The sequence below is a fragment of the Narcine bancroftii genome, chromosome 9 (genome assembly GCF_036971445.1).
Source record: "Narcine bancroftii isolate sNarBan1 chromosome 9, sNarBan1.hap1, whole genome shotgun sequence".
NCBI lineage: Eukaryota > Metazoa > Chordata > Chondrichthyes > Torpediniformes > Narcinidae > Narcine > Narcine bancroftii.
Genome location: NC_091477.1, coordinates 1427830 through 1453984, shown reverse-complemented (window position 1 = coordinate 1453984; position 26155 = coordinate 1427830). Strand labels below are relative to the sequence as shown.

Here is a 26155-nt window from a genome sequence, read left to right as displayed (position 1 = left end):
GGGGGTCCCTCTGGGATGACACACGTACCGTGCAGGGGGTCCCTCTGGGATGACACAGGTACCGTGCAGGGGGTCCCTCTGGGATGACACACGTACCGTGCAGGGGGTCCCTCTGGGATCACACACGTACCGTGCAGGGGGTCCCTCTGGGATGACACACGTACCGTGCAGGGGGTCCCTCTGGGATCACACACGTACCGTGCAGGGGGTCCCTCTGGGATCATACAGGTACCGTGCAGGGGGTCCCTCTGGGATGACACACGTACCGTGCAGGGGGTCCCTCTGGGATCACACAGGTACCGTGCAGGGGGTCCCTCTGGGATGACACACGTACCGTGCAGGGGGTCCCTCTGGGATGACACACGTACCGTGCAGGGGGTCCCTCTGGGATGACACACGTTCCGTGCAGGGGGTCCCTCTGGGATGACACACGTACCGTGCAGGGGGTCACTCTGGGATCACACCCGTACCGTGCAGGGGGTCCCTCTGGGATGACACACGTACCGTGCAGGGGGTCCCTCTGGGATGACACACGTACCGTGCAGGGGGTCCCTCTGGGATCATACATGTACCGTGCAGGGGGTCCCTCTGGGATGACACACGTACCGTGCAGGGGTTCCCACTGGGATCACACACGTACCGTGCAGGGGGTCCCTCTGGGATCACACACGTACCGTGCAGGGGGTCCCCCTGGGATCACACACGTACCGTGCAGGGGGTCCCTCTGGGATGACACACGTACCGTGCAGGGGGTCCCTCTGGGATGACACACGTACCGTGCAGGGGGTCCCTCTGGGATCACACACGTACCGTGCAGGGGGTCCCTCTGGGATGACACACGTACCGTGCAGGGGGTCCCTCTGGGATCACACACGTACCGTGCAGGGGGTCCCTCCGGGATCACACACGTACCGTGCAGGGGGTCCCTCCGGGATGACACACGTACCGTGCAGGGGGTCCCTCCGGGATGACACACGTACCGTGCAGGGGGTCCCTCCGGGATAACACACGTACCGTGCAGGGGGTCCCTCCGGGATGACACACGTACCGTGCAGGGGGTCCCTCTGGGATGACACACGTAACGTGCAGGGGGTCCCTCTGGGATGACACACGTACCGTGCAGGGGGTCCCTCTGGGATGACACACGTACCGTGCAGGGGGTCCCTCTGGGATGACACACGTACCGTGCAGGGGGTCCCTCTGGGATGACACACGTACCGTGCAGGGGGTCCTTCTGGGATTACACACGTACCGTGCTGGGGCTCCCTCTGGGATTACACAGGAACCGTGCAGGGGCTCCCTCTGTGATGTCACACGTACCGTGCAGGGGGTCCCTCTGGGATGACACACGTACCGTGCAGGGAGTCCCTCTGGGATGACACACGTACCGTGCAGGGGGTCCCTCTGGGATGACACACGTACCGTGCAGGGGGTCCCTCTGGGATGACACACGTACCGTGCAGGGGGTCCCTCTGGGATGACACACGTACCGTGCAGGGGGTCCCTCTGGGATGACACACGTACCGTGCAGGGGGTCCCTCTGGGATGACACAGGAACCGTGCTGGGGCTCCCTCTGGGATGACACACGTACCGTGCAGGGGGTCCTTCTGGGATTACACACGTACCGTGCTGGGGCTCCCTCTGGGATTACACAGGAACCGTGCAGGGGCTCCCTCTGTGATGTCACACGTACCGTGCAGGGGGTCCCTCTGGGATGACACACGTACCGTGCAGGGGGTCCCTCTGGGATGACACACGTACCGTGCAGGGGGTCCCTCTGGGATTACACACGTACCGTGCAGGGGGTCCCTCTGGGATTACACACGTACCGTGCAGGGGGTCCCTCTGGGATTACACACGTACCGTGCAGGGGGTCCCTCTGGGATTACTCACGTACCGTGCAGGGGGTCCCTCTGGGATTACACACGTACCGTGCAGGGGGTCCCTCTGTGATGTCACACGTACCGTGCAGGGGATCCCTCTGGGATGACACACATACCGTGCAGGGGGTCCCTCTGGGATGACACACGTACCGTGCTGGGGCTCCCTCTGGGATGACACACGTACCGTGCAGGGGGTCCCTCTGGGATGACACACGTACCGTGCAGGGGGTCCCTCTGGGATTACACACGTACCGTGCAGGGGGTCCCTCTGGGATGACACACGTACCGTGCAGGGGGTCCTTCTGGGATTACACACGTACCGTGCTGGGGCTCCCTCTGGGATTACACAGGAACCGTGCAGGGGCTCCCTCTGTGATGTCACACGTACCGTGCAGGGGGTCCCTCTGGGATGACACACGTACCGTGCAGGGGGTCCCTCTGGGATGACACACGTACCGTGCAGGGGGTCCCTCTGGGATGACACACGTACCGTGCAGGGGGTCCCTCTGGGATGACACACGTACCGTGCAGGGGGTCCCTCTGGGATGACACACGTACCGTGCAGGGGGTCCCTCTGGGATGACACACGTACCGTGCAGGGGGTCCCTCTGGGATGACACACGTACCGTGCAGGGGGTCCCTCTGGGATGACACACGTACCGTGCAGGGGGTCCCTCTGGGATGACACACGTACCGTGCAGGGGGTCCCTCTGGGATGACACACGTACCGTGCAGGGGGTCCCTCTGGGATGACACAGGTACCGTGCAGGGGGTCCCTCTGGGATGTCACACGTACCGTGCAGGGGGTCCCTCTGGGATGACACAGGTACCGTGCAGGGGGTCCCTCTGGGATCACACACGTACCGTGCAGGGGGTCCCTCTGGGATGACACAGGTACCGTGCAGGGGGTCCCTCTGGGATGACACAGGTACCGTGCAGGGGGTCCCTCTGGGATGACACACGTACCGTGCAGGGGGTCCCTCTGGGTTTACACACGTACCGTGCAGGGGGTCCCTCTGGGATTACACACGTACCGTGCAGGGGGTCCCTCTGGGATTACACACGTACCGTGCAGGGGGTCCCTCTGGGATTACACACGTACCGTGCAGGGGGTCCCTCTGGGATTACACACGTACCGTGCAGGGGGTCCCTCTGGGATGACACACCTACCGTGCAGGGGGTCCCTCTGGGATGACACAGGTACCGTGCAGGGGGTCCCTCTGGGATTACACACGTACCGTGCAGGGGGTCCCTCTGGGATTACACACGTACCGTGCAGGGGGTCCCTCTGGGATTACACACGTACCGTGCAGGGGGTCCCTCTGGGATTACACACGTACCGTGCAGGGGGTCCCTCTGGGATTACACACGTACCGTGCAGGGGGTCCCTCTGGGATTACACACGTACCGTGCAGGGGGTCCCTCTGGGATTACACACGTACCGTGCAGGGGGTCCCTCTGGGATGACACACGTACCGTGCAGGGGGTCCCTCTGGGATGACACACGTACCGTGCAGGGGGTCCCTCTGGGATGACACACGTACCGTGCAGGGGGTCCCTCTGGGATTACACACGTACCGTGCAGGGGGTCCCTCTGGGATGACACACCTACCGTGCAGGGGGTCCCTCTGGGATGACACAGGTACCGTGCAGGGGGTCCCTCTGGGATTACACACGTACCGTGCAGGGGGTCCCTCTGGGATTACACACGTACCGTGCAGGGGGTCCCTCTGGGATTACACACGTACCGTGCAGGGGGTCCCTCTGGGATTACACACGTACCGTGCAGGGGGTCCCTCTGGGATTACACACGTACCGTGCAGGGGGTCCCTCTGGGATTACACACGTACCGTGCAGGGGGTCCCTCTGGGATTACACACGTACCGTGCAGGGGGTCCCTCTGGGATTACACACGTACCGTGCAGGGGGTCCCTCTGGGATTACACACGTACCGTGCAGGGGGTCCCTCTGGGATTACTCACGTACCGTGCAGGGGGTCCCTCTGGGATTACACACGTACCGTGCAGGGGGTCCCTCTGGGATGCCACACGTACCGTGCAGGGGCTCCCTCTGTGATGTCACACGTACCGTGCAGGGGATCCCTCTGGGATGACACACGTACCGTGCAGGGGGTCCCTCTGGGATGACACACGTACCGTGCTGGGGCTCCCTCTGGGATGATACACGTACCGTGCAGGGGGTCCTTCTGGGATTACACACGTACCGTGCTGGGGCTCCCTCTGGGCTTACACAGGAACCGTGCCGGGGCTCCCTCTGTGATGTCACACGTACCGTGCAGGGGGTCCCTCTGGGATGACACACGTACCGTACAGGGGGTCCCTCTGGGATGACACACGTACCGTGCAGGGGGTCCCTCTGGGATGACACACGTACCGTGCAGGGGGTCCCTCTGGGATGTCACACGTACCGTGCAGGGGGTCCCTCTGGGATGACACACGTACCGTGCAGGGGGTCCCTCTGGGATGACACACGTACCGTGCAGGGGGTCCCTCTGGGATGACACACGTACCGTGCAGGGGGTCCCTCTGGGATGACACACGTACCGTGCAGGGGGTCCTTCTGGGATTACACACGTACCGTGCTGGGGCTCCCTCTGGGATTACACAGGAACCGTGCAGGGGCTCCCTCTGTGATGTCACACGTACCGTGCAGGGGGTCCCTCTGGGATGACACACGTACCGTGCAGGGGGTCCCTCTGGGATGACACACGTACCGTGCAGGGGGTCCCTCTGGGATTACACACGTACCGTGCAGGGGTCCCTCTGGGATGACACACGTACCGTGCAGGGGGTCCCTCTGGGATGACACACGTACCGTGCAGGGGGTCCCTCTGGGATGACACACGTACCGTGCAGGGGGTCCCTCTGGGATTACACACGTACCGTGCTGGGGGTCCCTCTGGAATTACACACGTACCGTGCAGGGGGTCCCTCTGGGATCACACACGTACCGTGCAGGGGGTCCCTCTGGGATGACACACGTACCGTGCAGGGGGTCCCTCTGGGATTACACACGTACCGTGCAGGGGGTCCCTCTGGGATGACACACGTACCGTGCAGGGGGTCCCTCTGGGATGACACAGGTACCGTGCAGGGGGTCCCTCTGGGATGACACACGTACCGTGCAGGGGGTCCCTCTGGGATGACACAGGTACCGTGCAGGGGGTCCCTCTGGGATCACACACGTACCGTGCAGGGGGTCCCTCTGGGATGTCACACGTACCGTGCAGGGGGTCCCTCTGGGATGTCACACGTACCGTGCAGGGTGTCCCTCTGGGATGTCACACGTACCGTGCAGGGGGTCCCTCTGGGATGACACACGTACCGTGCAGGGGGTCCCTCTGGGATGTCACACGTACCGTGCAGGGGGTCCCTCTGGGATGTCACACGTACCGTGCAGGGGGTCCCTCTGGGATGTCACACGTACCGTGCAGGGGGTCCCTCTGGGATGACACACGTACCGTGCAGGGGGTCCCTCTGGGATGACACACGTACCGTGCAGGGGGTCCCTCTGGGATGACACAGGTACCGTGCAGGGGGTCCCTCTGGGATGACACAGGTACCGTGCAGGGGGTCCCTCTGGGATGACACAGGTACCGTGCAGGGGGTCCCTCTGGGATCACACACGTACCGTGCAGGGGGTCCCTCTGGGATGTCACACGTACCGTGCAGGGGGTCCCTCTGGGATGTCACACGTACCGTGCAGGGGGTCCCTCTGGGATGTCACACGTATCGTGCAGGGGGTCCCTCTGGGATGACACACGTACCGTGCAGGGGGTCCCTCTGGGATGTCACACGTACCGTGCAGGGGGTCCCTCTGGGATGTCACACGTACCGTGCAGGGGGTCCCTCTGGGATGTCACACGTACCGTGCAGGGGGTCCCTCTGGGATGACACATGTACCGTGCAGGGGGTCCCTCTGGGATGACACACGTACCGTGCAGGGGGTCCCTCTGGGATGACACACGTACCGTGCAGGGGGTCCCTCTGGGATGACACACGTACCGTGCAGGGGGTCCCTCTGGGATTCTTCGATGAAGTACCGTGCAGCTTCCAGTGCTGATTCCTCCACCGACCAGATCGCTGTGAGGGAAATAGGTGGGAGGATGGAGAAGCTGTAGCATCCAGAGTAGGCCAGGGACTGACGTTGTGGTTCAGGAACCCAACCTCACCTCCTTGACCACATGCACGTGGGTCCTGGCCTGCACAACCCCTCCCCCTCTTTGAGGAGATGGTGATGGAGAAACATGGATGCAGACTGGAGGCGCAGCACTTTGTGCCATTGCTTCACCACACCAGATCCCATGTTTGATCCCATTTTCAGCGCTGTCTGTGTGGAGTTTGCACAGTCTGCGTGGGTGTCCCACCCCAGTTTCTACCCCTCCACATCCTGGGTTGATGGGTTAATTGTCTCCTGTAATGACGTGGTTTGGGTGGGAGGGTGACGTTGCCTGGAGTTACAGGGAAAGGTTAAACAGGCTAAGACTTTATTCCCTGAGGTGTAGAAGAATGAGGGGAGATTTGACGAGGTGTTTAAAATTATGAGGGGGATCGACAGAGTAAATGTAGATAGGCTTTTTTTCCACAGAGGATAGGTGAGATAAAAACCAGAGGTCGTGGGTTAAGAGTGAAAGGGGAAATGTTTAGGGGAAACTTCTTCACACAGAGAGTGGTGGAGTGTGGAATGAGCTGCCAGCTGAGGTGGTGAATGTGGGTTCAATTTTAACATTTAAGAGGAATTTGGACAGGTACATGGATAGGAGGGGTATGGAGAGCTATGGAGTGAGTGCTGGTCAGTGGGCCTCGGCTGAAAAGTAGTTCAGCACAGACTAGAAGGACCTGTTTCTGTGCTGTAATATTCTATGGGTAGAATCTGGGAGAGATGATGGAAATGTGAGTGATAACAGATTTCAGGGAAAATGGGTCAGCCACTGGGCTGAGCTGGCACTCATTCAATGGGTTAGGGGGCGGTGATGGGGTGTGGAGCATGTGGGCATTGTGGGGGATCTTGGGAAGCGTGCAGGCCGAGGTAATGGGGACCATGGGAGGTGGAGGGAGGGGGTATTCAAACCTACCTGGGGGCAGGTGAAGTCTGTACAACACTTGCAGCTTCGCAGCGATGTCTCCGTGGTACATCCCACCTGCCAGATACGAACGGGTTACCTGCAGCCACACTCAGCTGTGCCCACCCCACTGCAAGTTACAGTAAGTCTGAGCAGGGCCAGGGGGAGTGGCGGGAGAATTAGACCCACAATCGGGTGCAGCACCACCCAGGGCGATAGGTTCCCTACCTGGGGAGGCAGTGCACATCCAGGAGGACAACAATAAGGGAGAGTCCCCTGTCTGGGGCCCAGGGCTGGGGGAGCAGGTGAGGGGCTTAGTGAGTGCAGACTCCCCTCAACACAGCTCGACACACACACACCACATCAATGTGTACACACACACCTTGCATCTGTATGCACCACACCCACGTGTACACACAGTACCCACGCACACACACTGCACCCGTGTTTACAAACACACAGTACCCACACACACACATCCTCCACACACCCTCCACACCCGCACAATACTTTCTGACAGCATACACTCATCTGTGAGCACACACCCACCACATACCTACACCACACAAGTGCACAAATACACCCCTCTACAGAACCAGCCCCCACACACTTGCACACATCAAGCAGACAATTGCCCAACACAGACATGCATACCCACACACTCACACCTCCACATTACCCACATAGACACACACACACCCCACCCCCACATACACTCCCTATAGATACACACACACACACCACATATTCATACAAACCCCAGAGACACACACAAAAACCCCCAGACATACCCCACCCCACACATGTTGTTTGGGCCCCCTCAGTACCCTCCCCCAGACCTCACCATGTAGATTAATGGACAAGAGCTGGGATGTCCTTTCAGCCGCTCAGCCCTTCTCAGCGATTCCCTCAGAATATGGCTGACCCCAGTCCCCTGGTTCCAACAAACCACCCCCCCCCCCACCCCACTCCCATGGTGCCCAAATCTCATAGATCTTGACTTTCTCCCATCCTCCATGGGTGAATGGATCAGGGAGTGCCTCACAGCCAGAGAGGATGCTAGGGTCCTGGTCCTGGGCAAGGGGTGTCCGAGGACTGGCTCTGATGGAGAGAGGGTGCAGAATGGGATACCTACTCAGGCCAGTGACAAATTCCTTGAAGCTGATGAGAGCGTCGTTATTTTGGTCCAGCAGGCGGAACATGCGGCTTGCGAGGACCTGGGAGTGCACGCCACAGGCCCAGGGCGAGACAGCCAGGAAGAGGTCGGCGAACTGCTGCGGGTCGATGCGATACTGCTCCAGGTAGGGCTGACTGAGGTCATGCCTCTCTGCTGCACTGCTGCTCCCACCCCAGTAACAGCTGGCCAGGTGCTTGGCCTGAGGGAGAGTGACAGAAAACAAGGCAAGTCCACCCAGCATCTCCAGCACCCAAGGTGCCTTGCACAACATCAAGGAATTGGAGCAAGACACCAAACCCTTCTTCTTTGTACAGATGGCTCCCTAAAATCCTCTCGTGGAAGTGGTGGGGGGGAGACAGAGTGAGAGAGAAAAACAGAAAACAAAGAGAAAGCAGAAAGAGAAATGAGAGAAGGAATAGGGGAAAGTGAGAAAGAAGAGAGGGAGGGAAGACATAGAAGAAAGATGAGGAAGTCAAAAGAGAGGAGATGAGAGGTTGGGAAGAGAAGGGAGGGAGATGAGGGGTCAGCAGAAGGGAGGGAGGAGTGGGATCAGAGATTAGGGAGGGGTTTTGGGGAGGGCCGCAAAGAGCCACCATCCAATGATTTTTGATCACACCTCCTGGAAGGTGGAACTCTGTTAACACACAATCCCATCCCCCTCAAATGGGGCATTTTTGGACCTTCCCTGATCCAACAAAGCTTTAACAACCTTTCCCATCCCAGGAACACTTCAGGAGTTCCTCTGCCCCATCAGTAGAACCTCCCCGACAGGCAGCCAGGGCCAAACAGTGCTTCAAGGAGACCAAATCTCCTGCAGAATGCAGCATCGCAAAAGCTCTGACCTTGAATAGCATGTAGAGTTCCTCTAGCTCCTCGATGTTGAAAGCAGTGTCAGTCAGGGTGGCGCGCACCTGGACAGAGGCAGGTAGCAATCAAACTCGACAAAGACCTGCTGGGAACACTAGTGTAGATGGTGTGATTGGACCCATGCGGATGGGCACTACGCAGATACATTATGCATTTTAAAAAATGTGACGTTGCTGGAACTGCTGTAACAACAGCACTTCCATGGACCCAGGGAGAGGAGGGAGCAGAGACACAGCGTTCCACCACGGGGTCCTACTGCCCAGACTGACTGCCATCGGCTCTGTACAGGGTTTAAACAGCTCTTGAAGGAGCCAACAGTGCTTCATTTAAAATCCTGCAACTATGGGTCTGCGCCCACAGTGATGGTGCCTGTGTTTGGCAACGGCCACGAGAGGTTGCAGACTTTGGGAGAACAGCAGACTGGAGCAAGGCACCAGAAAATGGGGAGTACACCCCCATATTGAGAAAGAGAAACAGAAGAGATGACCCCTAAGGACTGCAACCACGGAGGCACATCTGTTTGGGGCTCTGTGGCTGATGGACACACAGGCAGCGGGTTGTTGGTGACTTGAGGTCAAAGGACTCACACTAGGCTTCGGGCTGCTGGCAGGTCCCGTAAAAGAATTGATGGATACAGGGATTTAGGGTCTAGGCCTTTAGATTCTTGAAAGTGGCCATGCAAATCGATAGGGTGGTAAAGAAGGTATATGGTATGTTTGGGTAAACACGACAAGTTGCAGATGCTGTGATTGTAGTAAACAGACCGAAATGCTGGAAGAACTCAGCCGGTCTTTATAGCATCTATAGGAAACAAAGATATATTGCCGATGTTTGGGACTGAACCCTTCTTCAAGGAAAAAAAAAATCAGAACCAGGATATATCAGAAAGTCTCAGAATTTAAACCATGAGGGAGGAATCAAGACCAACTAAAGGGGGTTAATTGGATGTGATATGGGACTAGGTGGAATTTATCATGTCTGTGTGAAAGGAGACAGGGAATGGGGAGACTCCGGGGAAGGAAGGGGGTGGGGTTTAACAAAACCCAGAGAAGTCGATATTAATGCCATCCGGATGCATTAATATCTGAGTTCCTGCAGCATTTTGGTGTGTTTACCATGATATGCTTGGCTTCACTAACAGGGCATTGAGTAGAAGTGTAAAGAGGACATGTTGCAGAGATATAACATTTTGGTTAGGTCACAGGTGAAGTATTCTGTGCATTTCTGGTTGCCCCATTACAAGAAGAGTGTAGAGGCTTTGGAAAGGGGACAGAACCCTTCCTTCCAGGTCCAAGGAAACCGGGTGTGCTGAACCACCTGTGAACATCCCTTACCACGCTCCGTTTGGCCGAGTCCTCCAGGGTCTGGATCACCTTCAGCCTCTGCTTGAAGCGCATCTGCTCAATGGCTCCTGCTCGGATCGAGCCGAACTTCTGAAGAGAACAGAACAGAACAGGGCAGGGTCTGAGGGAGGTGATCTCCTGTCTCCTCATCTCCCCCTCACCCTCTCCAACCCCACCAGTGAGGGTCAGAACTCAGTGTGGGAGAGAAGCCAGGACCCCATGAAGCATCACATCTCCCCTTCCAATAGTGGCAGTAAGTGAGGAGGGAGAGACCTCCTGCCCTGGATACAGTTGGGCACTGCACACCTGATTGCTGAGCAGCTAACAGGCAGGAGGCTAGGTTAGGGCTAGCAAGGATGAGTGGGTGTAGAGGGAGGTGGTGTTTGACCTTGAGATAACCACTCTCCGCAGACAGGCCACCACCTTCCAGACATGGGGCAAGTAGTATCCAAGATAAATACATAGATGGGAGAGGTTTAGAAGTTTATGGAATGGGTGCAGGTCAATGGAACTAGCAGAATGATGTTTTGGCACAGACTAGAGTGCTGTAGTGTTCTGTGAAAAGCTGCTCACCTCATACGATGCTTTGATCAGTTCAAAGATGTCCACCTGTGGCAGGAGGTCGTCGCCACTGGTGAGTGACGCATGAAGATGTGGGATTGGAGGTGAGGCCGTCTGTGTGTTGCAAACATTATCAAGGTACCTGTAGAAAACAGACAGGCTGCTCAATACAAACACTGCAAGCATGCCGGAACCAGGAACAGAACAACTGCTGTGCTTTAAGTGGGCACTGAGAAAACAAGGAACAGTTCCAATATTTAGGGGGCAAGACACAAAGCGAAGAGGAAACAGGGGCAGAGTGAGTTCTTTGATTCCTCGTGCCCATTCTCCCAGTCAACAGGGCCAAGACTGAGGTTTTACCTCACTACTATGTTACCCCCACCTTCCTCTAACATCCAAACACCATCCACTTTCACCTTGAATAAACTCACTGATAGAGACTCCCAACAACCACCTCAAAATAAAGGATCCCAGAGATTGAGCACCTCTGGGTGGAAAATTTCTCTTCATCTCAGTACTAAATGACCAGCCCGTTATATTGAGAGAATGACCCCTCATTCTCCTTCTGCTTACAGTCTTTGAGGTTCATTTTTCAATGGGGTTACCCTTCATTCTTCTCAGCTTTCCACAGAATAAGACGTAAGACTTGAGCACAAATAGACCATCCAGCCCATCCAGTCTGCCCCACCATTCAATCATGAGCTCATCCATTTCCCTACTCAGCCCCATTGCCCAGTCTTCTCCCCATAATATTTGATGGCCGGGCTAATCAAGAACCTATCAATCTTTGCCTTAAATATACCCAATGACTTGGCAACAAATTCCACAGATTTACCACCCTTGGGCTGAAGAAATTCCTCCACATCTCTGTTCTAAATGGACACCCTTCATTCGTGAAGTTGTGCCCTCTTGTCCTAGACTCTCTCACCGTGGGAAACAATCTTTCTACATCTACTCTGTACGTGCCTTTCAACGTTCAAAATGTTTCAACAAGACTCCCCTCATTCTCCTAAATTCCAACGAGTCCAGGCCAAGAACCATCAAACGCTCCTCATATGATAACACTTTCATTCCCAGAATCATCCTCATGAACCTCCTCTGAACCCTCTCCAAAACTGCTCATAATACTCCATGAGGACTCACCAGTGCCTTAAAGCCTCAGCATCACATCCCTGGTCTTGTGTTCCATTCCTCTTGAAATGAAGGCCAGCATTGCATTTGCTACCTTCATCACCAACTCAACATGCAAGTTTACCTTCAGGCTGTCCTGCACGAGGACTCCCAGATCCTTTTGCATTTGGGTATTTTCAATTTTTTACCCATTTAAAAACGTCTGCCCATTTACTTTTTCTACCAAAGTGCATGACTGAACACTTTCCAACAATGTATTCCATTTGCACTTCTCTGTCCATTTTCCTCATCTGTCTGTCTTTCTGAAGCCTCTCGGTTTCTTCTACACTACCCGCTCCTCCAACTACTTTCAAATATCTGCAAACATGGCCACAAAACCATTCATTCCATAAACCAAATCAATAATGTGCAATGTAAAAAACACCAGCCTCAACATTAACCTGTGAAGCACCTCGTCTACCCAGCTTCATCTCACAGGCATCCCACCACCAGAGTCAGACTGGTGAATCCTTGCCTGCATTCCTCCCAGCTACCTGTCAAAGGAGAAAGATGCATAGTCTCACCAAATCTGTACTCGTTCTCTTCGATTAAGGCCAACTTTCCACATCCCCTCTAATCTACACTTCAGTTTCAGACCCCTCTGAATATCAGCACTTCCCAACCTTGCACCATCTAAAAATGATAGCTGTTCATTCTCTCACCAGAGTGGACAACCTGACAACTAGTGCTCCATCTGCCAAATGCTACCTACTCATTTAACATAAGACATGGAAACAGAAATAGATTACTCAGCCCATCAAGACTGCCCTGCCATTCAATCGTGAGTTGATCCATTTTCACGCTCAGCCCCACTGCCCAGCCTTCTCCCCATAATCTTTGATGCCTTGGCTCATCAAGAACCTGTCAATCTCTGCCTTAAATACACCCAATGACCCGGCCTCCACCACTGCCTACGGCAACAATTCCACAGATTCACCACCCTCTGGCTGAAGAAATTCCTCCACATCACCTCTGGACCTTAACATAGTCCACTTTAACACCCCTCACACTCACAATTTGTCATCACCAAACTAGGACAGCCAGCACTGGTCTGGGTAGTTGGGGCCCTCCCTTAACTACCTATTCGTCCCCTCCTGCCAACATGAGGAACATTCACTCACTGCTCGTTCTGTCTTTTTTATAAATCTGTTTTATAGAAACAGAAAATGCAGAGGGTCAAGACTCAGAGAGAAACAGCAAGAGAACTGGGGCAATTTAGAAATGAAACAAATTTTAAGAGGAGAAAGGGGAAGACCAAATCGGAATGTCAGTTTTAGAATCTGGAGCAAAACCAATCTGCTGAGGAAGTCAGTGGGTTGAGCAGCGAGGACTTCTGAAGAGAGAGAACAGGGGAAATGGTCAACCTTCCAGGCTGGAATCTTTCATCGAGACAGAGTGCAGAGGAGAGAGAGCCGAGATAACGAGGACATGGTGGGAGCCAGTGTAATGATGAGGTGGGAGGGTTGGACAGGGGCCAGTGAGGGGTGGTAAATGGGTGCTCTGGGGAGGAGTGAAGAATGACGAACAGAGGCAGTTGATTGGCAGGTGCCAAAGGGAGAGACAGGCAAGGTGAAAACAGGGACCAGGTGGAGAAGGATGGGTCATACAGGGCAAAAAGCTGGTCACAGAGTAGGAGCAGAATAGGCATGGATGCAAGGTTGAGTGAGCTTTGCTTTTTCTCTTTGGAATGACAAAGGGTGAGAGGTGACAATGAGATTATGAGGGGCATAGATAGGGTGGACAGCCAGCGCCTTTTTCCCAGGGGCGATAATAACAAATACCAGAGAACATCTGTTTAAGGTGAGGGGAGGAATGTTTTGGGGAAATGTCAGAGCAAAGTTGTTTTCTACAGAGAATGGTGGGTGCCTGGAAACCATTACCAGGGGTGGTGGTGGAGGCTGGTACAATAGGGGCATTAGAATCTTAGATAGGCACATGGATGCATGAAAATACAGGTTTATAGGTCTGAGGGAGGGAAGGGTTAGTTTGTTGTGGAGTAGGTTTACATAGGTCATCATAAAATTGTGGGCTGAAGGGCTTGCACTGTGCTGGAATGTTCTGTTATTAATTATATCAGAAGGAGAGAGAAACAAGGCGAAGTGGTGGAAATTTGGGATACAAGGTGGGAACATTGGATTAATTAACATTGTTGAGTTGTAAAGACTGTAATTGGGCTGACCAGTCTTGTGGGCCAAAATGGCCTGTTACCATGCTGTATGTCTAAATTTAAATTTAAAAACCTCAGGCAGAAATCCAGGGGATTCTCATGGAGATTACATGGAATGGTGCTGGAATGTACATGGGGACTAAAATGGAAAGTCAGAGTGGGAATGGAATGGAGATACAAAGTGATGGGGAACTGGAGCCCCTGGCTGCCTGAGGACTGTGGAGGCGAGGGGGAACTGAATGCCCTGGCTGCCTGAGGACTGTGGAGGCGAGGGGGAACTGAATGCCCTGGCTGCCTGAGGACTGTGGAGACAAAGGGGAACTGGAGGCCCTGGCTGGCTGAAGACTGTGGAGGCGATGGGCTCACTGAGAGGGAAGCACATTGTGAGCATGGGGTATGGGAGTAGTGGGACAGTGCCTCTGCAATCTACATGGTTGGGTGGAAAAACACTGAGATGGGAGCAGCTGGTGGAGAACCGATCACCTGAGAAGAAATGATGTATTTAGAGGAGAAGAGAAAATGTGTCCAGTTGCACCCCGATCAGAGGAGTTGGAAGAAGGGCTCAGGCTGAAACATCGGTAATATATCTTTACCTCCCACGGACGCTGTGAGACCTGCTGAGTTCCTCCAGCATTTGTGCTTTTATACAAACACACCATCTGCAGACATCTGTTTCACCCTGACTAGGACATTGTGGAGGGTCAGCAGGGAGGCCGATGAGAGGGCGGGGGGGGGGGGGGGGGGGGGGTGGAGATGGAGAATCCCAGCCTATGTGAGAGTGGGAGGAGAGGGGAGAGGAGGGATGAGCTGGGGGAAATGATGAGAGCCTCTGGTGGGAAGGAAGCCATAGTGGAGGAAGACTTGATGTGGAAGAGTGCAGTTGACAGGAATGATATGTCAGAGGGTGGCACAGTGGATCGGCACATAGTGCCAGTGCATCACTTATTCAGAGATCCCGACCTCCAGCTTGGTTTCCTGTGATTGCATTGTTTTTCTGGGGTGTTCCAGTTTCATACCACAACCCTGGTCACTCAGTTAATGGTCTGAGCAAATTGCTCCCAGTGCAGTTAAGTGGAAGGAGCTGGTATTAATGTTGAAGGATGGCTGATGGTCTGCATGGGCTAAAAGGCCTGTACCTGTGCTGTATTGACAACACAGGAGTCACTGGGAGAATGGCTGGTCTGGCTGTGATTGGATGGTGCCATGGATGAAGGTTTAAAAGAAGTGACATTCGACCTAGCAAGATGGGACGTCACCTGCCAAGTATGGTCATGGCCTCTCCTTCGTCCGTGCAGTTCAGCAGACTCTCCATGTTGGCCTCCAGCACTGCCAGGGACACCTGGAAAATGATCTTGACCCCCTCATAGAAGAAGCAGTCAACCACGACCACGGCGCTATCAAAGGGCATGACGCTGAGGAAGAGGGTGAGGAACCACGAGAGAGAAATGGTGCTGATGACCCCTAGCTCGTGCAGCCACTCGTACAGCAGGGGGAGGTGATCTCGTGTCAGGTCTTCAAACACCCCCTGATCCACCAGAGCACCTGGAATATGTGGAAAAGAAAGTAACTAAACACATGAGGACACTAGGATCTCTCCACATCTGCCAGCTCTGTAATCTCCCACTATGCAGATAATATGCTTTCCAAGGGATCCCCACTTAGATAGCACTGAGGTTCATGTCTTGTTTCAAGGGGTTTTTAGAATTCTCTTGGCTCCAACAAACCCAAAGCAATCACGATGCAATCTCAAAGGCTTGCCAGTAGCTATAATTCATGAGGAGCTTGAGGAGATTTGGTATGTCTGTCACGACTCTTGCAAATTTCTGCAGGTGTACCATGAGGAGCATTCTGACTCGTTTTATCATTGTTGGGTACGGAGGTGCCAATACACAAGATAGAGAGTTGTGAACTCAGCCTCACCAACAAGAGCACCAGTCTTCACTCCATCGAGGACATCTACAAGAGACGGTCCCATAAGAAAGCAGCCTCTATCCTCAAGGACCTTTACCACTCATGACTGCTACTATCAGCAAGGAAGAACAGGAGCCTGAAGATGAGCACCCAACAGTACAAAAACAGCTTCTTCCCCTCTGCTATCAGATTTCTGAACGGACAATGAACCCCAGACACTGACCCACTTTCTCTTCTTTTGCCCTAATTTATTTATTTTTTTAAAATGTAATTGAGAGCAATATTTGCACCGTGGTGCCGGTGCTAAACAATGAACTTCATGACATGTTCATGACAATAAATTCCAATTCTGAGACTTTGAAACATCACAGCAAAACATTCACTTCACTTATATGGATTCAAATTAGAAAACCTTATTGACAGCTCAGAAAGTAGCTCGAGTGAAATCACAATAGTCTCTTTCTGTAAATATTTCCTGTTTACAAACTACTGTTCACAGTTTGACGCACATAGTATACTATACATAGTAGAGTATAGGATGTCGGTTCGCGGATACCGGACGGTGGAGAAGCGGACGGCGACACAGGCGGCGACGGGAGCGCTGTTGGGCGGAGGGAGTTTAATTGAGTGGTGGGGGGGGGGGGCAGCACAAATACAGACTCTGTATGTTACATGTTAAAAAAGGTTATAATGTTTGTTTGATGAGTCTATGAAAATTAAAATAAAATATTAAAAAGAAATATGCAGGGACATTGCTGGGACTTGAAGAGCTGAATTACAAGGAAAAGTTAAACAGGTTAGGATTTTATTCCCTGTAGCATTGGAGAATGAGGCGAGATTTGACACAGGTATTCAAAATTATGTGGGGTAGACTGGATAAATGAAAGCGGGATTTTTCCACTGAGATTGGGTGAGATAAAGATGAGAGGGCATAGAATATAAAGAACTGTACAGGCCCTTTGTCTCACAATGTTGTGCGACCTACATAAACCTACACAAAAAAGAAACCCTCCCTACCTCATTAACCTCTATTTTTCTTCCATCCAAATGCCTGTCTAAGAGTCATTGTACTAGCCTCCACCACCTCCCGGCAATGGATTCCAGGTACCCACCATTGTGTAAAAAAATCTTAACCTTGACATCTCTCCTAAACTTTCTTCCCCTCACTTTGTACACATGTCCTCTGCTGTATGCTATTCCCGCCCTAGGAAACAGGAGCTGGCTGTCCACCCTATCTACGCCTCTCATAATCTTGTAGACCCCTATTAAGTCACCTCTCATTCTTCTACGCTCCAAAGAGAAAAGTCCCAGCTCTGCTAACCTTGCCTCATAAGGCTTATTTTCCAATCTAGGCAACATCCTGGTAAATCTCCTCTGCACCCTCTCCAAAGCTTCCACATCATTCCTATAAAGAGGTGACCAAAAATGAACATAATATTCCAAGTCTGGTCTAATCAGTGTTTTACAGAGCTGGAACTTTACCTCACAGCTCTTGAACTCAATCACCCGGCTAATGAAGGCTTCTTAATTACCCTGTCAATCTGCATGGCAACCTTGAGAGATGCATGGATTTGGACCCCAAAGTCCCTCTGTTCTTCTTCATTGCCAATCATCATCGACATTCTAAAATGCATCACTTCAAACATGGGTTAAGGGTGAAAGGGGAGCTATTTAAGGAGAACATTGGGGTTACCTCTTCATTCAGAGGGTGGTGAGAGTGTGGAATGAGCTGCCAGATGAGGTGCTGGATGCGGGGTTGATTTCAACATTAACCATAAGAGGAGATTGGATAGGTATGTGGATGGGAGGCATCGGGTCAATGGGACTCCGTGGAAAAAAGTTCAACATGGACTAAATGGGCTGAAGGGCCGGTTTCTGTGCTGTAGTATTCTTTCTACTTTGTATACAGTTTTGCTTATTAGAGTTAGCCCATTAGATTCCTCATGGAAGAACTCTTCTTGCTGTTCCGGGTAAAATGAACTGGAACTAGAGAAGGCATAGAGGACAGTGACCTAATGAGGCCAATGGGATTCATGTTGAAGAGCAGAAAGGTCAGCATTGGTTGGTGGGCTGAAGGGCCTGTTTGAGTGCAGTACAACTCAAGATCTGACTGTGGGCCGCATGGGTGCTAGATGGCTGCTCAACTCACCGACCACCCTGGTGTTGTAGTAATCTGGCAGTATCCTCTCACACAGAGCAGTGAGGAGCCAGAAAGCTTCCTCTTCATTGCAGTAGAGCAGGAGGACAGAGGTGACAATGTTCATGGCCTGTAACGAGGGGTCAGAGGTCAGCACTTGGCCCATCAAAACCAGCTGCACACAATACTGCAACTGTATTGAGATCCCACCCACGACAGTATGGTCCCACGGAGAACCAAAACTTGCCCTGCTTCTCAGCTCAGCAGTGAGGAGAGTGCAGGAGACGTGTAGGGTGAGGAGGGGGAGAGGGAGGTGGGGAGAGAGGGAGGGGTGTGGGGAGGGAGGGACAGAGGATGTGTGGGAGTGGGAGAGGGAGGGAGGCTATGTGAAGTGGGAAGGGACAAAGGGAGGTGGGAAGTGAGAGGGACGGAGGGTATGTAGGAGGGGGAGGGTGTGTGGGAGGGGGAGGGTATGTGGGAGGGGGAGGGTATGTGGGAGGGGGAGGGTTTGTGGGAAGTGGAGGGTGTTGGGGGAGGGTGTGTGTGGGGGTTGGGAAGGAGAGGTAGTGTGGAGTGAGAGGGAGTAATAGGGTGGGGATGGAGGCGGTGGGGCATAGGGTGGGGAGGGAGGAGAAGGTGTGTGTGGGGAGGGAGGAGGGGAGGTAGAGAGGGAGATGTGTTGGGAGGGAGGGAGAGGGGGGTGAGGATAGGGAGGGAAGGAGGGAGGAAGACGGAGGCAGGCACTCACCTGACAGTAGCCAATGTTGGGGTTGTGGAATGCATAGGCAGTCAGGACCCTGCGGAGAGCAGCGATACCCAACTCATTCTGAAAGGCCGGGTGTTCGGGCATCGAACGGTGCAGGTCCCTCTCGATCTCCTCAGTGGCCAGGTTATATTTGCCCATGGACTCTGTCACCAGACTGCTATAATATTCAGGGTGCATCAGCATCTCATTCAGAGCACCTGGAGGAAGCAGCAGAAAGCACACCAGTGAATCCCTCCCTGCCACCTTCACCTTGAGGGTGGAAGGGCCCAGGAATGTGTGTGGGGGGTTTTAACAAGGGTGGGCTTGAGTCATGCATTGCCCTACAACCCAAGGACAGACAAAAGCACATCATGATCAATAAGGTCTTGTTGCCGTCACAACAATGAGAGGAAATATGGTCAAAGAGCACAGCAAGATCCCACAAACTGAGTCAAATCTTTAGAAACTGTCTTTAATGAAGGCTTGAAAGATGAATTCTCCCCCCCAGAACCATTCCTCAAGCTGGAATCAAACAGTGCATGAAGAATCGTTAATCTCCACCCAGATAGACAGGCACTTTATTTAAGGTCACATCCATGGTGCACCAATCACTCACACTGGACACATCAGCCTTGGCTTCTGGGGTTGCGTGGGTTTTGAACACTCACCCTCAAGTGTAAGACCCCACTGACGGCAGAGAGAGAAAGCATTCAAGACCCAGCCAGTTTTCATAATGGTACTTTGATATACTCATGATATGTCAACATCTCTGAAGATCTGCCCTGGGGCCTCCACGTCAATGCAATCATGAAGAAGCCTCATCAGCGGCTATGCTTCGTGAGGAATTTGAGGAGATTTGGTACGTCACCAAAGACTCCTGCAAATTTCTATGGAGAGCATTCTGACCAGATGCATCACTGTCTGGTACAGAGATGCCAGCGACATTACGAGCATCAGTCTTCACTCCATCGAGGGCATCTACCAGAGGCTATTTCTTAAGAGAACAGTCTATATCCTCAAGGACCCCCACCTCCCAGGCCATGCCCTGTTCTCATTGCTACCATCAGGAAGGAGGTACAGAAACCTGAAGAGGCTACCACCCAATGGTACAAAAGCAGCTTCTTCCCCATCAAATTTCTGAATGGACAATGAACCACAGACACTGACCCACTTTCTCTTCTCTTTATTTACTGTTATAAGGTGGTTTATAGAAAAGTTTGCTCTGTGATAATGCTGCAAAACAACAAATTTCATGACATGGTCATGACAAAAATTTCTGTTTCTGATTAATGTTTCCCTCTCTTCAGAGGATAAACAACCTAGACGTAACCTGGGAGACCTTTTCCAGGATACTGAAAGCAATCCCTTACATTGCAATGGGCTCAGGTTCCATGCCACACACTGTCAATCCTGGGATCCAATGGGAGATATGGAGCAAAGGCAAGTCAAAGAGCTGGCCTGTGGATCAGACTGAGACACATCTTCATAGGACGGAACCATCTCTCACCTCCCATGAAGATTTGGCCCCATTGCCATTCCCTAAAGGAGATCGTTGTGTTGCACCACCAACCTGAGAACAGCAGCCAAAGCTCTCCCCTCAGGGACTCGGGGAAACCCTTCAACACCAGATCCCGTGTCTTGGTGGTGCGATACATGCACATTCCTCGGCCATACTCAAAGAAGTGAATGTTCCAGGATTCCTCCTTCATCTTCTCTTTCGCCTGTGCGAGCAAGCAGAGAAAGGTCTGTAACAAACTGATCACGTGGATGGCCAGAAGCTTTTTCCCAGGGGCTGAAATGGCTTACATGAGGGAGTGTAGTTTTATGGCATTTGGGAGTAAATACAGGGGATGCAAAAAGTAAGTTCTTCACACAGAGAGGGGTGGGTGCATGGATGAAGAGATAATAGGATCCTTTAACTTAAATTTATATATAGAGCATGTTAACAGGCCCATGTGTCCGTGCCACCCAATTTACAATTAATCTACACCCCTGGTATGTTTTAAACAGTGGGAGGAATATGGAGCCCCCAGAGAAAATCCACGCAGACATGGGGAGAACGTACAAACACCTTACAGACAGTGTGAGACTCGAATCCTGGTCCGGTCCCGATCACTAGTGCTGTAAATGCCTTGGACTAACCGCTACACCAATTGTGCTGCCCTTAAGAGACAATATAAGAGATGGGTTCATGGAGCTGAGAAGAAAGGAGGGTTATGCAGAGGGGAAATTCTATGCAGTCATTAAGAGTAGGTTATTAGGTCAGCACAAGACTATGGGCCAAAGGGCCTGTACTGTGTAGATTTCTACGCTCTACAAGCTTCAAGCAACATTGTTAACCTCCACAGGAGCTCCTGAGGAATTCCCCACCATGCCTCTGCTTTTCAAGGACATTCACCATGGAGGATGGTGAGTGAGTGAGTGAGTTTCCACATATTCATGACACAAGGCGAGAGAACCGTAGGAGGAAGACCTCCATCTCCCCAAGTTCCTCATATGTCCAGCTGCTACATCTCCAGAGAAGGCTACAGAATGTGGCAGTAAGTGGATGAATGAGAACAGGTCCTCATGGATGTGGGGGGTGGGGGGCTGAAGGGCCTGTTTCTGTGTTGACTCTATTTGCACTCTGAACCCCAGAATATTATCTCCAGAAAGAAGGTCATGGACTACTTGCGCTGGGTTTCCCTGGATCAACCACTAACTAGATGGCATGGAAACAAGCCATTCAACTCATCCCTCCTCCCATGCTGACCACTAGGCACTTTAATCCCATCTCCCAGCTCTTGGCCTGTAGCCTTCAGTACCTCAGGATTTCAAATGCTTCTCCACATGGTTTTCCTCCGGATGCTCCAAAGACGTATGGGGTTCATAGGCTAAATTAATTTTTAAAACTTTTTATTTTCAAATTTAAATCTAGAATTCAGCACCGTAACAAGCCCGTCCATCCCACGAGCCCGTGCCACCCAAATACCCCAATTAACCTACAACCCTGTAAGTTTTGAAGGGATTTGAACCTGGATTGCTGGCACTGTAATTGTGTTGTGCGAACCACTAACTAGATCCTGTCCCTTGGAATTGCCTCTAGTAACGTTCACACCATTGATATTAACCTCACCGGCCTGCAGTCCTGGCTTGTCCTTGCAGTCTTTTTAGAAGTCCCTAAGACATAGAGCGGAAATAGGCAATTCAGCCTATGAGCTAATCCATTTTCCCACTCAGCCCCCCTTACCTTTCATGCCCTGGCTAATCAGAACCTGTCAATCTCTGCCTTAAATACAACCACCTGTGGCAACAAATTTCACAGATCTACTGCCCTCTGGCTGAAGAAATTCCTGGGCTTTGAGACCTCTTAGGATACCTGTAGAAATTTTAGAATCTCCATTACCTTATCTGCCAGAGGCACCTCATGCTCACTCCTGACTTCCCTCTTAAATGTTCTCCTACACCCTGAACACTCCTTAATAGATTCCCAAACACAGCTGCCCATACCTCTTACATACCCTCTTCTTCTTCCAGAGGAGAGCCTCTGTATCCCTAATCAACCAGACTTCCCTAGTCCTGGCAACGTGGCTCTTCATTTCTTTCTCTTCTTTAGCTTGGCTTCGCGGACGAAGATTTATTGAGGGGTATGTCCACGTCTGCTGCAGGCTCGTTGGTGACTGACAAGTCCAATGCGGGACAGGCAGGCACGGTTGCAGCGGTTGCAAGGGAAAATTGGTAGGTTGGGGTTGGGTGTTGGGTTTTTCCTCCTTTGTCTTTTGTCAGTGAGGTGGGCTCTGCGGTCTTCTTCAAAGGAGGTTGCTGCCCGCCGAACTGTGAGGCGCCAAGATGCACAGTTGGAGGCGATATCAGCCCACTGGCGGTGGTCAATGTGGCAGGCACCAAGAGATTTCTTTAAGCAGTCCTTGTACCTCTTCTTTGGTGCACCTCTGTCTCAGTGGCCAGTGGAGAGCTGGCCATATAACACAATCTTGGGAAGGTGACGGTCCTCCATTCTGGAGACTTGACACACCCACCGCAGTTGGGTCTTCAGCAGCATGGATTTGATGCTTGCAGACTCTAACAGTTCGAGTACTTCGATGTAGGTAATGAAGTCACTCCAATGAATGTTGAGGATGGAGCGGAGACAGCGCTGATGGAAGCGTTCTAGGAGCCGTAGGTGACGCCGGTAGAGGACCCATGATTCGGAGCCGAACAGGAGCGTGGGTATGACAATGGCTCTGTACACGCTGATCTTTGTGTGTTTCTTCAGGTGGTTGTTTTTCCAGACTCTTTTGTGTAGTCTTCCAAAGGCGCTTTTTGCCTTGGCGAGTCTGTTGTCTATCTCGTTGTCGATCCTTGCATCAGATGAAATGGTGCAGCCAAGGTAGGTAAACTGGTTGACTGTTTTGAGTTCTGTGTGCCCGATGGAGATGTGGGGGGGCTGGTAGTCATGGTGGGGAGCTGGCTGATGGAGGTCCTCAGTTTTCTTCAGGCTGACTTCTAGGCCAAACATTTTGGCAGTTTCCGCAAAACAGGACGTCATGCGCTGGAGAGCTGGCTTTGAATGGGCAACTAAAGTGGCATCGTCTTCAAAGAGTAGTTCACGGACAAGTTGCTCTTGTGTCTTGGTGTGAGTTTGCAGGCGCCTCAGATTGAAGAGACTGCCATCCGTACAGTAATGGATGTAAACAGCGTCTTCATTGTTGAGGTCTTTCATGGCTTGTTTCAACATCATCCTGAAGAAGATAGTAAAGAGTGAGCATCATGCTCACTCCTGACTTCCCTCTTAAATGTTCTCATACACCCTGAACACTCCTCAGTGGATTCCCAAACACAGCTGCCCATACCTCTTACATACCCTCTTCTTCTTCCAGAGGAGAGCCTCTGTATCCCTCATCAACCAGGCTTCCTGGTCCTGGCAGCGTGGCTCTTCATTTAATGATGGGCCAAACAGCCTCCTCCTATGTCCTAAGGAAATACGACTCTCTAAGGTGGAACACCCACAAGTTCAGAACTTTCTTCAAGAGTGTCTGACAAAGATCGTGCACTCATTTAACAAACTACGCTGGTTTATAATCCCATAATTAGCAAAATGTCATTAAACGGCCAACATCACAAAGGGCCCCCATCACCCTGGTCACAACCTCTTCTCACTGCTCCCTTCTGGCAGAAGGTACAGAAGCCTGAAGACCAGGTTCAACAACAGGTTCTTTCCAACAGCCATCAGGCCCTCCTTGTTACATTGATCAGGGACTGCTCCCACACCACAAGTGACCTTGCAATGGCTCTGCAAGGTCACTCTGTTTTCATTTGGATTAACTGTGAATATTTATAATGTATATAGTTATGCATTATTATGTATATATGTAGGGTGGCACAATCGGCGTAGCAGCGAGCATAACTCTGTTACAGCGCCAGTGATCGGGACCAAGGTTTCAATCTCGAGCTGTCTGTAAGGAATCTGTACATTCTACATGTCTGTGTGGGTTTTCTCTGGGGGTTCCGGTTTCCTCCCACTGTTCAAAATGTATTGGAGGTTGTAGGTCATTTAGGTGTAATTGGGTGGCACGGGCTCGTGGCCAAAATGGCCAGTTACTGTGCTGTATGTCTACATTTAAAATTAATATTGTTTGTAGATTTATTGTCTATTTTATAAATTTTATTAAGGGTACTATTGTAGTTGTTTTGCCATTTTTGATTAAACAAATTACCCGTCCAGCCGCAGCAATGAAGAATTATGGTACCTGTGTCATACATGATATTATATACATGATATGACAGTAAACATGATCATTATCAAATGCATCACTGTGACTGGTTTGCTTTCAATCCAATGCCCTATTAATCCACACCTTCCCCAATCCCGTGGCTGGTCCTAGCTGTGGCAGCACATTCTGGAAGCATTAGAAGTTACCGTCTTAGGGCTGAGCTCGTCCGGGGCCTCTCTGTGAAAGATGCACATCAGGGGCTGTGTCGCTGTGGGGGTGGTTTCACGACAGAAGGGGAATGGCTTGGTATCCCACATGGCCACTGGGCTTGGCGTCAGCGAAGGTGGGGAACACACCCCATCTAGTCTGGTAGCAATCTACAAGGAAGCACATGGACCAGTCAGAAACACAGGCAGCATTCTGAATTAGAATAAGAATTTATTGTCATGAACAAGTCACAAAATTCATTGTTTTGCAGCAGCCTCAGTGTAAACCTTTATATAAATCACCTGACAAAAACCAAAAAATGTGCACGAAAATTGAAAGGTCAAAGTTCATTGATCATTCAGGAATCTCATGGCAGAGGGGCAGATGTCCTTGTGCCGCTGAGTGCTCAACTTTAGGCTCCTGTAACTTTTTCCTGATGGTAGTAGAGTGAAGAGGGCATGGCCTGGGTGGTGAGAGGGTCCTTGAGGATAGAGGCTGCTTTCTTAAGACACCACCTCATGCAGGTCCTTGATGGAGTGAAGTCTGGTGCCCGTTTCTGGTGTATTTTTATTGAATGACAACATTGTCTGACTGGTTTAATGTATCCTAGATTGTATACCTTAAATGCACGGGAGGGGGGAGGTAGGGAGGGTGGGATGGGAGGAGGGAGGAGGGGGGAGAAAATGGCACTGCATATGTGTGAAAAGGAAAAAGTGTGTACCATGGTTAATGTGATTTATGGTGTGAAAAATAAAAAATTAAAAAAAAATTTTAAAAAAGTCTGGTGCCCGTGATGTCGCAGGCTGAGTTAACAACCCTCCTCCTGCTGCTGTCTTCTTGTGACCACTTCTCATAGATAGTGCCTCTGGTTTTTGAATCTTCCTGCTGCCTTGGATAAACTGTCAACGTATTAAAAGGCTCATCCCACCATGGCCACACTCTCTTCATCCTGCTCCTGTCAGTGTGAGATTATGTAATCACCAGATTCAAGGATACTTTTCTTCCCAGTATTATCAGATTTCTGAATGAACCTCACACGAGTAAAATAATCTTGCTTTGCTCTGATCTCTCTGTAACTTTGCACTCCACATTGTGATTTACCTCTGTACTCTGTATGAGATGCCTCGCTGGAATGATAGCAATACAACCTTTCTCACGCATCTTGGCACATGATGATAAACCTGAATTTAAAGCCACCCCTTGGTGTACCTGT

At 51.9% G+C, this 26155-nt stretch overlaps 1 protein-coding gene across 3 annotated transcripts in view; it reads right to left on the bottom strand.

Moving 5' to 3' along the window:
• The window catches only part of LOC138743114 (TBC1 domain family member 9B-like), a 60792-nt gene that overhangs the window by 9969 nt on the left and 24668 nt on the right, over positions 1 to 26155 (bottom strand). For 2 of the 3 annotated variants that reach the window (XM_069897965.1, XM_069897966.1), the window contains exons 8-18: positions 24942 to 25112; positions 20616 to 20766; positions 19049 to 19263; positions 18313 to 18430; positions 15509 to 15794; positions 10928 to 11057; positions 10346 to 10444; positions 8987 to 9055; positions 8103 to 8343; positions 6980 to 7045; positions 5910 to 5987 (exon numbers count right to left, since the gene is read on the bottom strand). In XM_069897965.1, coding sequence (XP_069754066.1) covers positions 5910 to 5987; positions 6980 to 7045; positions 8103 to 8343; positions 8987 to 9055; positions 10346 to 10444; positions 10928 to 11057; positions 15509 to 15794; positions 18313 to 18430; positions 19049 to 19263; positions 20616 to 20766; positions 24942 to 25112 — 1624 coding nt within the window. The remainder of the gene's footprint in view (positions 1 to 5909; positions 5988 to 6979; positions 7046 to 8102; positions 8344 to 8986; positions 9056 to 10345; positions 10445 to 10927; positions 11058 to 15508; positions 15795 to 18312; positions 18431 to 19048; positions 19264 to 20615; positions 20767 to 24941; positions 25113 to 26155) is intronic. The other variant, XM_069897968.1, reaches the window with a different exon arrangement.